The sequence below is a fragment of the Tripterygium wilfordii genome, chromosome 3 (genome assembly GCF_013401445.1).
Source record: "Tripterygium wilfordii isolate XIE 37 chromosome 3, ASM1340144v1, whole genome shotgun sequence".
NCBI lineage: Eukaryota > Viridiplantae > Streptophyta > Magnoliopsida > Celastrales > Celastraceae > Tripterygium > Tripterygium wilfordii.
In genome coordinates, this window is record NC_052234.1 from 2,458,666 (window position 1) to 2,472,788 (window position 14,123).

The 14,123-nt window shown below is 36.4% G+C and overlaps 2 protein-coding genes across 2 annotated transcripts; one reads left to right on the forward strand and one right to left on the reverse strand.

The window, feature by feature from the left end:
* Positions 1-1,199: 1,199 nt before the first annotated feature.
* LOC119989527 (glutathione S-transferase DHAR3, chloroplastic-like) lies at positions 1,200-7,968 on the forward strand. The gene is made up of 6 exons (XM_038835121.1): positions 1,200-1,500; positions 1,772-1,862; positions 2,051-2,194; positions 3,737-3,854; positions 5,680-5,820; positions 7,529-7,968. The coding sequence occupies exons 1-6, from the start codon at positions 1,248-1,250 to the stop codon at positions 7,613-7,615; spliced, it is 834 nt and encodes a 277-aa protein (XP_038691049.1). The 5' UTR covers positions 1,200-1,247; the 3' UTR covers positions 7,616-7,968.
* A 295-nt stretch (positions 7,969-8,263) lies between these two features.
* Positions 8,264-9,850, reverse strand: LOC119993344. The gene is made up of 3 exons (XM_038840448.1): positions 9,071-9,850; positions 8,697-8,959; positions 8,264-8,567 (listed from the first exon to the last, which is right to left on the reverse strand). The coding sequence occupies exons 1-3, from the start codon at positions 9,848-9,850 to the stop codon at positions 8,264-8,266; spliced, it is 1,347 nt and encodes a 448-aa protein (XP_038696376.1).
* Between the last annotated feature and the right edge of the window lie 4,273 nt (positions 9,851-14,123).

The window sequence follows — 14,123 nt, forward strand, 5'->3', positions numbered from 1 at the left end:
ATTTAGCATCGACAATAACAATAGTAAGCTTGATACTATCCATTCCATTATTGTTAATATTAAATAATAATACATAATAATATTTATTTTTTGTTTTTAAAAAAATAGATTTGCATTTGAAATTTGGCTTCTAATCATTTATCATTTCGTAACTGATTTTTAATTAGCTTTCATCAATTTTAATATGTATTTATGTTAATCTTTTGGGTTACTTTTTGAAACCGATAAATGTTGATCGATAATATTATTTCAACTAGTTGTATTATTTTATAGAAGTTTTTAGCGTTATCAATATTGCCATTCACAAAACGTGGAATCACATCTCAATATGAAAACAAGAATTAATGTTGTCAAAGGGAACCATAAATCTGTGACCATACAGTTTGGGAGTTGATGAGAAGACAAAAGTAGGGTTAGAAAGCCCATCTGTTTTCTACCTCCAATTCTTTGTATTCTGATTTCACCTCCGTAGTTGTTGCTCTTTTACTCCTCTTGATCTCAGACAAAATCACTACACGTACACCTGCTTTTATATATATATATACATAAATATAAGACCAACACATGCACAAAAAGACAGACAAGTACAGAGATATCAGAGCTGGCAATGCATGCAGAAATAGACATAGACTCAAATCTGAAGATAATTTCCATAGCATGATTCAGGTATATGATTGTATGCATACTAGCAATATGCACTGGCCAACTGAGTACTGAAGAAGAACTGAAGAAGGAGAGGTAGTATAAAAATATAATTTGTCATTTTATGAGTACTTACATATTCGACAATTTTTTTAGTGGACTTTTTTTTTTAATCATGGACGGGGGATGAGGCTTGAACTCGAGGTTCGAGATTACATATGAGCTAGTTCGTCAACTGAGCTCTTTGGGGTACCGGTTTGGAATTATTCTATCCGAATTTGGATTTGAATTAGGGCTGAGTTGAAATCGTAAATCTTTGTGTCCAAGCGTGTACAAGGGTGGGTTAGGCTTATTTTCTTGGGCTTTCAGTGTTTAAGTTTTGGGCTGCGTCTGTTTGAGTTTAATGGGCTGGACCCATCAAACTATTGCCCCCGATCCCATGGGCCATGGTTGGCCTTAGAACAAAAAGAAAAAGAAAAAGAAAAAAGAAAAAGAAAAAGAAAAAGGTGAAGGAAAAGGACATATAATTGAGGACGGAAACATATTCAGAACCTGAACCAAAAAACCAGAAGTTCTCGAAATACCTGCCATTGAAGAAACGAATAATGTCGACAGCCGGAATTCATTCCACAGTCTCGGCCAAGGCAACGGCTGCCTGCGCTCTCTCCTCCACAATCAAGCACCTTGGCTTCAATTTCAGCGTTTGCCGAAATTTCTCTGCTGTCGCCACCAATGGGAGCCGACCGAGACGTCTTGCAACCAAAAGGAACCTCGCTCTCGCAATGTCGTCTTATCCTTCTAATCCTCTCGAAGTCTGCGTCAAAGCCTCCACAACCACGCCTAACAGGCTAGGCGACTGTGCGAATTCTCTCTCTCACTTGCTGTTTAAAGTTTACTGAGTGGTTCTTATTCTTGAGAATGTTGTAATGAATTGGAGAATCGGCTATACTGTTAGTGTTTTCAAACTTCACAAGAAGCACTCGAAGAAGCAAAGATATTGCAATTGGAAAATAGTGAATAGTTATTCAAGCTACTGTTATTACAATTGTTATTTTTAACCATTTGGTGTCGAACCATGTAGCTCTTGCTGATGACTGGTGTAATATTTTTCTCTACGTATTCTCTTCAGGCCCATTTTGCCAAAGAGTATTGCTGACTATGGAGGAAAAGCATGTTCCTTATGAAATGAAGTTAATTGATTTGGCAAACAAGCCAGACTGGTATTTGGTTCAATTCAATTATCTGATTATTTTGATCTGCTAGTTAGTGCAATCAAATTTGATCAGACACACGCAAAGTGTACACAGAAAAATAGGGAGGAGACGCATGTGACAAAGTGAACTGACTCATAGTGATCGAGCCTTGCTTTGGGTTTCTCTGTTTTTAGTACTTTACCTTTAACTTTCAGGTTCTTACAAATTAGCCCAGAAGGAAAAGTTCCAGTTGCTAAACTCGATGAGAAATGGATTCCGGATTCAGATGTTATTACTCAATTACTAGAAGAGAAGTTTCCAGAGCCACCGGTGGGAACCCCTCCTGAGAAGGCTTCAATGTATGTACTATATGTGAGAATAACAGTGATGTATCGGCGATATTTTCCTATTTTAGTCAACAATTCTGTTTAACACTCATTAAAATTTTTCTAATGTAGTACAGAATTGCTGTTGTGCTCATATCATTTTAGAAAGAAAAAAAAATCCTTGCAATAAGGTTGTTGGTCCCTTTTTTGTTTTGAAGGGTCATGGAGATGGAGGAAGGGGAACTGGGGAAGCAGAAAATATTTGAATGTTATATCTAGATAAGTTTAACGTGCCTGGAGATGCTCTGTTATTAAATTAAAGAATCTGACATTTAATCGTCGTCTTTGAATGTGTTATTGAGCAAAGGTCAGAAGCCAGGATAAGCTTATGTTGTTATGTCACATGGTTGTATCAGTTCTTTTTTGTGAAGGTGAGATTAGAATTGCTACCAAGTTTTTGATCATTTTCAGAAACCTCGTGTGAATTCTCTGATGTTTTATTCTCCTTCTGGTAATTCATAGCTCTTTCATATGTTCCCTACTACCAGCATCAGTGTGCCTCTCTTTTGTTCTCTCAATTATGTTGATGTAAAATGCTAAAATCATCGACATCCCGCTCATTGACTTCTAATTGTAGTCTCAAGATAAATGCTTAAAAAATGCTTTCACTTGTTATGACAAAACTCGAGGCTCTGCCAGTAAAAAGGAAGAAAGGTTAGTATTATCATTGTGGTGGTTGACTAATGTACGGGGGTGTCTATTGTGGTGGCAGCAACTTCAAATAGAAACTGAATTTCATAAATACCAATAATTGTTTGAAACCAAGTAATTGCAATACCCTTATTTGCACATTTCTTTCTTTCTCCCTTCCATTTGTTGTTCTGTAAATGCATTTTAAATTAGAGATTTAAGAATTTGATGACCTTTGCAGTGGCTTATGTTGAGCTAGATAAAATGTTGAGAAGAGGTTATGATCTATCATGTTTGAATTATCAATTCAAGATCTATTAGTTCATTCTAATATTTTTGCTACTCTTGTGGCCATTAAAGTTTGAGATTGATGCTTGTGCTTAAGGTCTCCTCATGTTGTTGTAAGCCCCTTTATACAAAAAATTTTTTAGCTATTTTATTTTCTTCTTTTATACCTTATGGTGCATCTATGTGGAGGTTGCATTTGAAAAACTATACCATGCGATACATCCTAGTTGGTCTCTCTTCTTCCTTTTTTTTTTCCTTCAAGAAACTTCAACTTTGTGCTTTATTCACTAAGCATAAAGCTGTAATTGAGTCATGTCCTTTACTAATACTTGAACCTCTTCTTAATGGTTTTTTATTTTCTTAGCTATATTTTCTGCTTGGTCAAATGTTATAACCAATTAACTTTCTAGAGAGCTGATTTGTAGTCAAGTCTTTTAAAGATACAATTAGATAAAATGAAATTAATATATCCATTATTTCTGAATGTGCCTGGCAGCGGTTCCATTTTCAAACTTTTTGCCTTTCTAATGTTTTTTCATATTGCTATTAAATTACAAACTAAGGTTTTCATGGCCTCTATCTTAATATTTGATGCAGTGGGTCAAAGATTTTTCCCACATTTATTAGTTTTTTCAAGAGCAAATACCGCAGTGATGGAAGAGAGCAGGCACTACTCAATGAGCTTAGTTCTTTCAACGGCCATATCAAAGAAAATGTAAGATTTTTTCCTTGCCCTTTAATGTTCCATAGTTTCTCTTGGTGGAAGAGAGTTTATTGCTTGCCTTTGTGAAAATTGCTGCCTAAAACTATTGTAAGCTTCTAGTGGTTAGATTTTCTCAGAGCATTAGATGTGGTTCAAAAGAGAAAGAGGATCCAATAATAGGTTTTCACTACTCTTGCTTGACATTTAAGGTTTCAGCAGCTTCTAGTCTTTGTACGCCCAGAACATGTCAGTGCCTAGTTTTTATATGTGGCACAGGGCTAAACCCTTATTCCCATGCGATGTGTCTCAAAACTTGTGGCCACCAACCAAAAATTACTTATAAAGTCAATTGTGGACACATCATAGGCTCAAATATGGCACCAAAAAATACCTTGGCTAAAAAAATAAACGTAATTATAGTCAAATAATTACAAGCCCTAACCTTCATCACCATCTTGGTGCGATCTTCGACCTTCTTGGTGTTCCTTTCTAAAGTTTGTTACTTGACAAAGAAAGTCGCTATTTTGGGGTCATGGCGTCATGGGTTCAAATCTAACGTACCAAAAAAAATGGTTCTAAGAAACAACCTCTCCGAAATACAAGAGTAAGGTTTTCAGCAGGGGCCATGTGCATGGGATTATTTTTAGTTTTTACCTATACTTATTGGAGAAGTTGAGTCCCTCTAATATAGATACTGAGAAGGTTCTTTGCTTTTACAAATCATATAGTACTAGGCCTGCTATTATATGTGTGCTCCTGCTCATTACTCTTCTATCTACTACATTGTGCATCCAAGGAGACACTTACAAGCCAACTATGCTTGTTGGTGTCTGCTTCCCTTCTGTCTGAAAAATAAACTTTTCTATATTCTTGATTCATTATCCAGTTAGAACATGTTCGGATGTCAAACTGCAAAATTGTTATGTTCTGAATAGTCTATTGAAACACGAAATAAACCCAAGATAAACCAGCATGTAGCATGCATACATCAGGATGCAATACAGGGTAAATATCCTTATCAATGTTGTATCTTCTCCATTTTTTTGAATTGTCACCTAAACATATGGTGAGGAGATCTCTGGAAATCTGTAAGAGTGTGTTTGGATTGAGGCATTTGTGGGGAAGGAAAGAGAAGGGAAAGAGAGTTTCCTTCCAATTCCTTTATTTGGATAGTTTAGAAAAAATTAAGGGGAGGGATTTGAAGAGAATTTAGGGGAAGATTTCATTAAACTTTTGTCAAAATATTTCCTCCCCAAAATGGGGTCATTTGGAGGGAAGAGATGGCTAATTAAGTTATTTATAAGTTAAAAACCTATTTTATCCATGTAAGTAATATTTAACATAAAAAGTAAGGATAAATTAGTAAATTAAACGAAATTTCTTTCTTTTCTTTTCGTATCTATCCAAACATGAAAGGGAGAAAAGTATTATACCTTCCATTCTCTTTCCCTTCTTTTCCTTCCCTTTCGTTGTCTTCCTTTTCCCAAAATCCCTCAATCCAAACACACTCTAATCGACACATGTTTTGAGTCGAACACATTTCAAATGAAATCAAAATAACACTCTTTACTATTGCAACATATAGGCAAATAACACCTCATCAATAAGTGAGTCTGAAAGTCTTTACTTGTAGATTTATTTTGTGATGCATATGCAATATTGGACACATTATTGCTCACATACATAATTCCTCGTGCCAATTCCTCCGTGACCGTTCTAGCATCAAATCAGCAATTGATGAACTGTTGGTACATGAGAACCTTATTTTTGAATCGCAATGATCTTCTTGCCAAGGAAACACCAGGTCGGTAACTGATTTTTCTTTCGTTTCTAAAAGGGACCTTTCATCAATGGGCAAAAGGTTTCCGCTGCAGATTTTTCTCTTGGACCAAAGTTATATCATCTAGAGATTGCTTTGGGCCATTATAAACAATGGTCAATTCCAGATTCACTCCCACATTTGAAGTCTTACATGCAGGTATGTGCACTGTAGGCTATACTTCAAATGCTTGATGTTGCATGAATTTTATTTATTTGTGCAAAGAACTTTTTTTTTACCTTGGGCAACAATTTTGTGTGTTTCTTAAATGGAATCATAAATTGGTTTTCTTTGGGAGATTTACTTATTTACTTGTGAAGTAATGTGGATATGTTGGTTTTGCTTTCTGATGATCTAGGTATCACTGGGTTAAACAACGTAAATAGCACATCTATAATTTAGGATTCCCTCTGTATACGCTAGTTCTTCCCAGATGTTGTAGTGGTGGCAGGAATTCTCATTGAAATTAACCTTCTTTTTCTTACTGTTTTTAATTTACCTATTTTCGGTATAACCATTCAAGATTGGCGGAATAAAATAGACAGCCTATCATCACCATATCAGTCGTGCTCAAGCTGGGTTTCAGGTCTCATTATAATTCACCAATCTATTACGGGAAAATCCACCACCAGTATATACTGACTCGAGCAACCCTCCTAGTAGCCATCCCGTGCTGCCAAAAGTTCTTAGCTGATCTTTACACTGTACTCCAAACAAAACTAGTGTGACCCTTCAATTTTTTGGACCCAGTGCTGCCATAACACCATCAAAGTTCATAGAAACAATATTAATTCCAAACCTCTATATTTGCTGGTCTAATTCCTTAATTATTGATGCCTACAAATAGAACGTAAAACTAATGCCACTTATGCCATTCACCTTCCTCAAACTCGATTGATAAACCAATCAAAAAGCCTATAGCCTAGCAATGCGACGGCAAATAATATGAAGAAAAAATGTGTGTTGTCGATTGAAGTTTGCATGAGATTCAGAATCTCAAGAGTTACATTTGAAGAGTTTTGTTATTTATTCAAGAAAATGGATAGTGATATTTATTCGCAGATATTTAGGAAGCAATTACAGTAGTTGAATTCAGTGTCAGAGGTCCCCCAAGCAAAATGGCCTGGTAGAGCTTGAGTAGGAGAGAGCTGGAGGTAGAGCTGCAGCCTGCAAGGAAGAATTTGCTAAATCTAGAGTGATCAGAGAGAACAGGGAAAATAAGAGAGATAAAATTGGAGTGAAGTTTATGTGAGCAGCGAATGCCTTGCTAATTGGAAAAATCCAGCACATTTAGCCGTTTTTAGCTGATGGTTCGTTGTACTATCTGCTTCACTCTCAACATCTCTCTGTGCACACTCATATCATTAGCATTTGCACATTAAATGAAGCGAAAAATGTATTAATCCAATGTGAAAGCCAATAGTAAGATGTTAGGGATCTAAAAATCAATCAGTTTCTTCTGCTGATGAATTAAAAGTATAATGCAAGACTAGTAACACATGCAGATCAGTCTCAAAAATGATACAGGTGGCATAATCAATTATTTTTAAAGTTATCCTTTGTTTCAACCTTGAATATTGAATAAGATCGACAATAATATATAAGAAAGTTCTTCAATTTTATACTATGAAACTTAAATGATGGGTATATTTTCATACACCAATCATTTAAGTTTTTGTTTATGTATCTTTTTTTTTTCATATGCTTCGAACTTTTTTTTTGGCTCTTTACAGAAGAACACTTACAGAAAGTATCCACCCTGAGTCAACGAAATAACATACCCATGATATTTTCTACGAAATAGATATATTTTGCCTTTTATATTGAATTTCTTTTGTTTCTAAAAATGCTTCATTCTGATATTCAGGCAATTTTCTCGATGGATTCATTTGTTAAAACTCGTGCACTGCCGGAGGATGTCATTGCTGGGTGGCGCCCAAAAGTCATGGGTTAATGTCCATCTACCATGGCTTAGTGCAACTCATTTTACCAAAGAAGGGTTCTGGTATCTACCTTGATTCTCAGAATTTGATGTCAAGTAGCATAAGGCAATAAGCCATTTAAACTTCACAAAATGCTGATTTGGCCTTTAAAAGAGTAGGGTGTAGCCAAAATAGAGTGACAATGAGAAAAATATGTATGATTATCAGTGTATGTAAAGTAAATGGTCTGTTGCAATCCTTCTTGGGGTCCAATGCTAAACTGTTCATTTCCTACAAAGCTATAGCCCTTGGAATGACAAGAATTTGGCTGTCACTGACACAGTGACACTGAATAAATGCCAACAGGTGCATCTTGTTTTTGTCATGGATAGATGCTTTCAAGCATTTCTTACGATTAAGGGTAGGGACTATGTAGCACGGACACACGACACGGACACTCGGACACGTGATTTTTTCAAAAAGTACGATACGGACACGTTGGGGACACGTTGATTAATTTTTTTAATATTTTTTTATATATATACATATATTTCATTTCAACCAATATGGTCAAAAACAACAATACATTAAAACATAATATAATTCAATTAAGATGGTTCAAAACAACAATACGTTAAATGAAGATAGTCTTAAACAAAGCTTGAATATAATATAAGCAATCAAACTTCCATTGCCTCATCATCATCACCCTCTCCCACACCATCACCCTCTCCCACACCATCACCATCATCAGTAAAGATCACGGACTTATCAGTAAAGATCACGGACTCCAAGTTTGGCTCATCAAGGGAGAGACTTGCAATCTCTAAGTCTCCAACATCCTCAAATGTACCAAAGTCATCTCTAGCAATGTCCCACATTTTGGTTTCTCCTTTCATATATTGTGAAGTTTTTCTTGATAAAAGACGGAGATTGCTATGAATGAAAACCAAATCTTCAGCACATTTTGGTGTCGTCTTATTCCTTCTCACCGAATGAACAAAGGAGTAAGTGCTTCAATTCCTCTCAACACATGATGAAGAAGAAGGTTGCACAAGTAGCTTCAAAGCTAAGGTTTGAAGCAAAGGTGAACTTGCACCATATGTAACCCACCAACTCTTAGCATCCATACCATAACGATCGTACATGGAATCAAAATCTTGATAATCTCCCGCCATGCTTGAAAAATTTGCAAACTCCATTGTAACCGTTGTCCTCTCTTCGGCATTGGAGAAATACTTCTTCAAACATTTCATTCTTTCTCTAGCAACTTCTACATCTCTATGTGGAGGTACATGAGTAGGATCTTCTTGAAGCCATTGGTCACTATTATACCTTAAATAATAGAAATAAAAATAGGATTTAGTTTTAACTCTCTAAAGTTTCAAGAGAAAATAGGAGGAATAAAATAGAATAAAAAGTTACCTTGGATTTAGTGAATGAGCCTAGCAATGGAGTGGAGTGTTGTTCTTGTTCCAATGACTAACAAGAATTTCATGCACCACGTTATAAAAGTTTGGTGTCTCATCAACTCGCTTCCCTTCATGCCTATATATTGCAAATCTCACATTTTCTATCATTGAATCCCACATGTCATAGACCAAGTGAAGACAAGGCTTGTCCGTATCACAAGCTCTAAGCATATCATATATAGGAGCTGTAAAGGAAAGTACATAATCAATCAAGTCCCACCAAATGTCATCTAGCACCTTCTCTTTCACAAATTTAGCCTTACCCGCATCATCCTCTCTATAAGAATTCCACTGCTCACTAATCACCATGGCTTGAAGACTTCCTTTTATAAGCTTGAATCTCTTCAACATCACAAGCACAGAAGCAAATCGAGTACTAGCAATTGATAGCAACTTCAAAGGTACATACTCATTGAAAATAGCTAACCTCATGGAATGGTTCATGATAAAGTTCTTGATAAACACAACATCATCTGAAAGAATTGTGATCCAACAACATTGATCGTATGTAACTTGATTATTCTCCAAATTCTTTGCCATACAAATATTTTGCAATGCAAGGTTGAGTGTATGGACCACACATGGTGTCCATACAATGTTAGGATACAATCCTTCAATGAGAAGCCCTACACCTGCACAGTTTTTAGCATTGTTTGTGATCACTTGAACCACATTTTGAGAACCAACTTCTTCAATCACTTCTTTCATCAAACCAAAGATAAAATACTTATCTATGATTTCACCAGAACAGTCAACCGCCTTCAAAAACATAGGTCCACTCTCGGTCACTGCCATAAAATTAATCAAAGGCCTTCTTTGTGAGTCACTTCATCCATCACTCACGATGCTTACACCTTTCTCTCGCCATGTGCTTCTAATTGGCTGTAATAATCTCTCCACATTTGCCTTTTCTTGTTGGAGTAAACTTGTCCTCAACAAGTTATACCCTGGTGGCAAATAACCTGATAAATTATGGTTGGCAGCAAATGAGTAACTGCTCACATAATAAGGGCTTCTAGCCAATTGAAATGGTAACCCCGATGCATAGAAAAACCTCGCAATCTCTACATGTAATTGATTTTGGCCCTTGCAAATTAAATGCCTTTTCAATAGCCGAAGAACTTCCAGTTGCCCTTCTCTTTTTTGACTCATAACTCCCTTGTTGAAAATCATCCATACCACCCAATACCATACTAGAAGGAGGTAACGTTACTTTCTTTGGTGTATTTTGCATTGATTTCTCCTTGGCTTTATCCTCCAATCTTTGCATATCCACAATATCTTTGGTCTCAAGTTTTTTACAAGCTCCAATCCCACAACCCTTCAATTTCAACAAATGTGCTCTTACCCTAGTATATGAGCTTTTTTTTTGCTCATGGCAAAAATTGCACTTCCATGAGATATTTCCTCCACCTTCTCCAAGCATGTCCAGCCTTGTGACATAACGCCAAAGAGGTTTGCTTGGATCTTCAAGACCAGCATTCGATGGTGTCCCAACTGAGACTCCACTAGTACTGTCAGTCGAGGTTCTTGTGGAAGCCATTACACAAAATCACAAACAACAGCGTAACACCTGCACCTGCACTGTAAACATTCATATTTATACCGCTTGAAGTCTCAGTGCTTAAAAAACTACATAAAGCAGAGGTTTAATATAAACAGTTGCTAGAACCTAGAAACAGGAAATTGAAAATCAACAGAACTGTGCAGGTTTTCTCTAGTTTAATCTAAAAAGATGCTAGTATGCTACAATACAAACATGAACTCTCCATTCAAATCGAAAATAGGTGCAGGTGTTAACTACATCACTGTAAATCAGATTGTAAACCTAACAGGTGCAGGTGTATCAAAAATCTAAGGCGTTCACTGCAAATCAAAAACCTAACCTTTGAGTGTAGAACAACAGCCTTTGTTAACGACCTCAGTCGTCGATGATTTCTGTCTCTATTTGGTCGATCATCTCTGTCAACAGTCGTGGTGTTATCGTCTTCTTCGATTATCGTCTTCGGCAGTCTCGAAATAGGGCAGTCGTCATCGAAATAGGGTAAGGGTAGAATACAGGTTGTCGTTTTATGTTATAAGACTCAGTAAAGTAATTAAAAAATAAAATATCTTATAACAAATAAAAAAATCTTTTGGTAAATTAAAAATAAAAGACAAAAACGTGTCCCCAACGTGTCCAATATTAAAAAAAATAAAAATCGGATACTCAAATTCACGTCTCCCAGACATATTTTGAGCGTGTCGGGACGTGTCCGTGTCCGACACGTGTCGGACACCGACACTCTGACCAAAACAGAGTGTCCGTGCTACATGGGGTAGGGTAACAGAGGATTTTTTTGGTTCTTTTATTTTTAAGCAAGGGCAGCTGAGTTGATTAGGGGGCGAATGTTTACAGATGGGATTTTTTAAGTTCTACTCCTTATATTTACAAGTTGTAATTTTGACATTAAATATGCAAGCAACAGAGCTCATAGTCCGGCCTGTCCCACGACTTGTCGGTTTTAGAGAGCTGCTTTAGCCATGGATTAAGTCATTAGGGCTATGTTTGGTTGGCGTAGGGAATGAGAATGGTAATGAGAATAGGAAAATGGTCATTACAATGATCTCAAATTTATTATTATACCCATACACACACCCTTTACTATTTTGAATTCATAAAAAACCTGGATTGCATTCTGAGTAGGGATTGCATCCCCAAATGTCTTATAACTCTAGGGATATTTCATTTTTTGCTCATCCAACTCCTACTTGCTGAGAAGTCAAGACCAAGCTTTACCTCTTTGAAATGTGAGGCTGCTTATTCTTTCCAATCTCTGTTGAAGTCAAGTTCCTCGCATTCTAAGAATATGAAGTGATATGAAGCCTGATAAGTGCCAAGACCCATCAAAGTATTTGCTACAAGGATCCCTGTCAGCTCCACAAACTGCCTCAACTCATCACCGGAATTCAAACATCCACCTCCCACATATAGTATCTATTTCTTAGCTTCTGATATCAACCTAACAATCTGCTCTAAATGTGCCTCATCTGGGGATTTAGGCAACATTGACACATACCCTCAAACTTAATTGGTTTGTTCCAATTAGGACAAGCTAATTGTTGTTGTATATCTTTTGTTATGGTTGGTGGATTTTTATATATTTTGGTGCTTTGAATTTTGATTCATCATGTAGCATGATATATTTGGGAACTTTGATTTGAGTGTTTTTTTGAATGATTAAGAGCATCTACAAGGGGTTGTATATAGAGTTGTATATCCTTTAACTGCCAAAATACAACCCTATCTTGCAAAATATCTTCTCCAACCGAGGTGCTATATGGAGTTGTATAATAAAACCTGTCAGATCCAGGAGGTATATTTACCACTCAGTTGAAAAGTTACAATGGAGAGGTAAACAAATGGAGGAAAAGTAGAGATACTGTTGGGATTCAACTCTTCTGCTACTTCCGCCGCCTCTACTACTCGTATTTTCTCTCTCTTGAAGATGATTTTGCTTACTAGAAGGTGAAGCTCCTATGTCAAATAAATGGGCCATATAATGTTTCAGATAACCCAAAAACTCCAAGAGCACCAAGTCTTTGATGACAGTAGTCATTGCGAGCAACTACCCCATCGACTATTCGACAAAAAAGATATCGATTCATGTGAAATCTCCTTTGAAATAAATGAGGGGATATACTAGACCATCCGAGAAATAGTCACAGTACAATCTTTCAACACCGTCATGTCTACCACGATTAATTACTCTGTGTCCTGGAATAGAACCACGATGCCGAGTCAATTGTTTCTGACGAGAAATTTTATCTTCTTCCATAGCAGTTAGAAGGACTATGTCTTCATCATCCGATTCATCACTATTGAGAATATCTTGTATAAAATCAGAAAAAATCATCCATGAAATGTAATTTAGAGGACAATTGTAATTATGAAAGACATAATGAAATATTGAGTTTAGGGTGGAGGTTGATTTATAGACTACAATTTGGGAAGGAATATCTTGGGGGAGATTTTTTGGCGGGTAATATTTTGATGGGAAAAGTTTAATTTTTTAATTAAATATGACAAAATATATATGAACTTAATGTAATGGGTCTAAAATTAAGTCCTTAAGCAAATGGGTTTCGTCTAAAAAAAATATATAGCACCTCATTTTCTACCATTGGATTGGAATCAATAGATTTTACAACTCCACTTTTACGCTATTCAAAGTTGTAAAATTTAGTTTACAATCCCATTGGTTGGAGATGCTCTTACACGGTAGAATGAGGTGTCATCATTTTAATTTGTCTGAACAGTAAAAGAATCTAATGACAAGCTTTGTCGGCCACACTAGCTAAAATAAATAAATATATCGATTTTTAGGCCAAATTAACGAGATAACTGTTGGAAAGATGAGAAATATGTCCGAATGATTGAATTGAAATAAATCTTTCTAAGTTAAAACGTAAAATTCAAGTCTGACTTAGGGGCATCATTTGGCTCGCGGGTTAAAGCTCGGCCCAGGCCCGAAATTACATTTGGTTTGAACAGTCCAACCTTAACCTCGGGCAGGCTTGGGCTCCATTTCTAAGGCTAGGTTAGGCTAGGCTCGAAACTCGACACTTCGGGTCAATTTTGGGCTGGCCTGAGGCCCGACCAATAGCACTATATATATATATATATGTTTACTATGTGTTGTTTTGCATGTATGTATATATATATATATATCCACTGTGTAAACTGCGTAATGCATATATATATATCTCTACTGTTAATGCATGTATATATATATATATATATGTATCTACTGTTAATGCATATATACGTATCTACTGTGCGCGTATATATATGTACTGTGTGTGTATACATATGTATATATGTGTATATATATGTCTGATGCAGACTGCATGTATATGTGTACATAAAAAAATAGTAATAGTTAAGCCGGCCCGTGACCCGAAGCCCAACCCATTGGCCCGACTAATTTGGGCCCGGACCGGGCTTGGCCTTCCATTTTCAACTCAAGCCTGACCCGAAGCCCGAATGTAAATCCGGGTTTGGGTCTTATTTTTGCGGGCCAGCCCG

Coding starts and splice junctions, on each gene's coding strand:
- LOC119989527 (XM_038835121.1), top strand. CDS start 1,248: ATGTCGACAGCCGGAATTCATTCCACAGTCTCGGCCAAGGCAACGGCT. Junction 1,501..1,771: donor GCCTAACAGGCTAGGCGACT/GTGCGAATTCTC, acceptor TATTCTCTTCAG/GCCCATTTTGCCAAAGAGTA. Junction 5,821..7,528: donor ATTTGAAGTCTTACATGCAG/GTATGTGCACTG, acceptor TCTGATATTCAG/GCAATTTTCTCGATGGATTC.
- LOC119993344 (XM_038840448.1), bottom strand. CDS start 9,850: ATGGCAGTGACCGAGAGTGGACCTATGTTTTTGAAGGCGGTTGACTGT. Junction 8,960..9,070: donor ACGTGGTGCATGAAATTCTT/GTTAGTCATTGG, acceptor TTGAAACTTTAG/AGAGTTAAAACTAAATCCTA. Junction 8,568..8,696: donor GGTATGGATGCTAAGAGTTG/GTGGGTTACATA, acceptor TTCGGTGAGAAG/GAATAAGACGACACCAAAAT.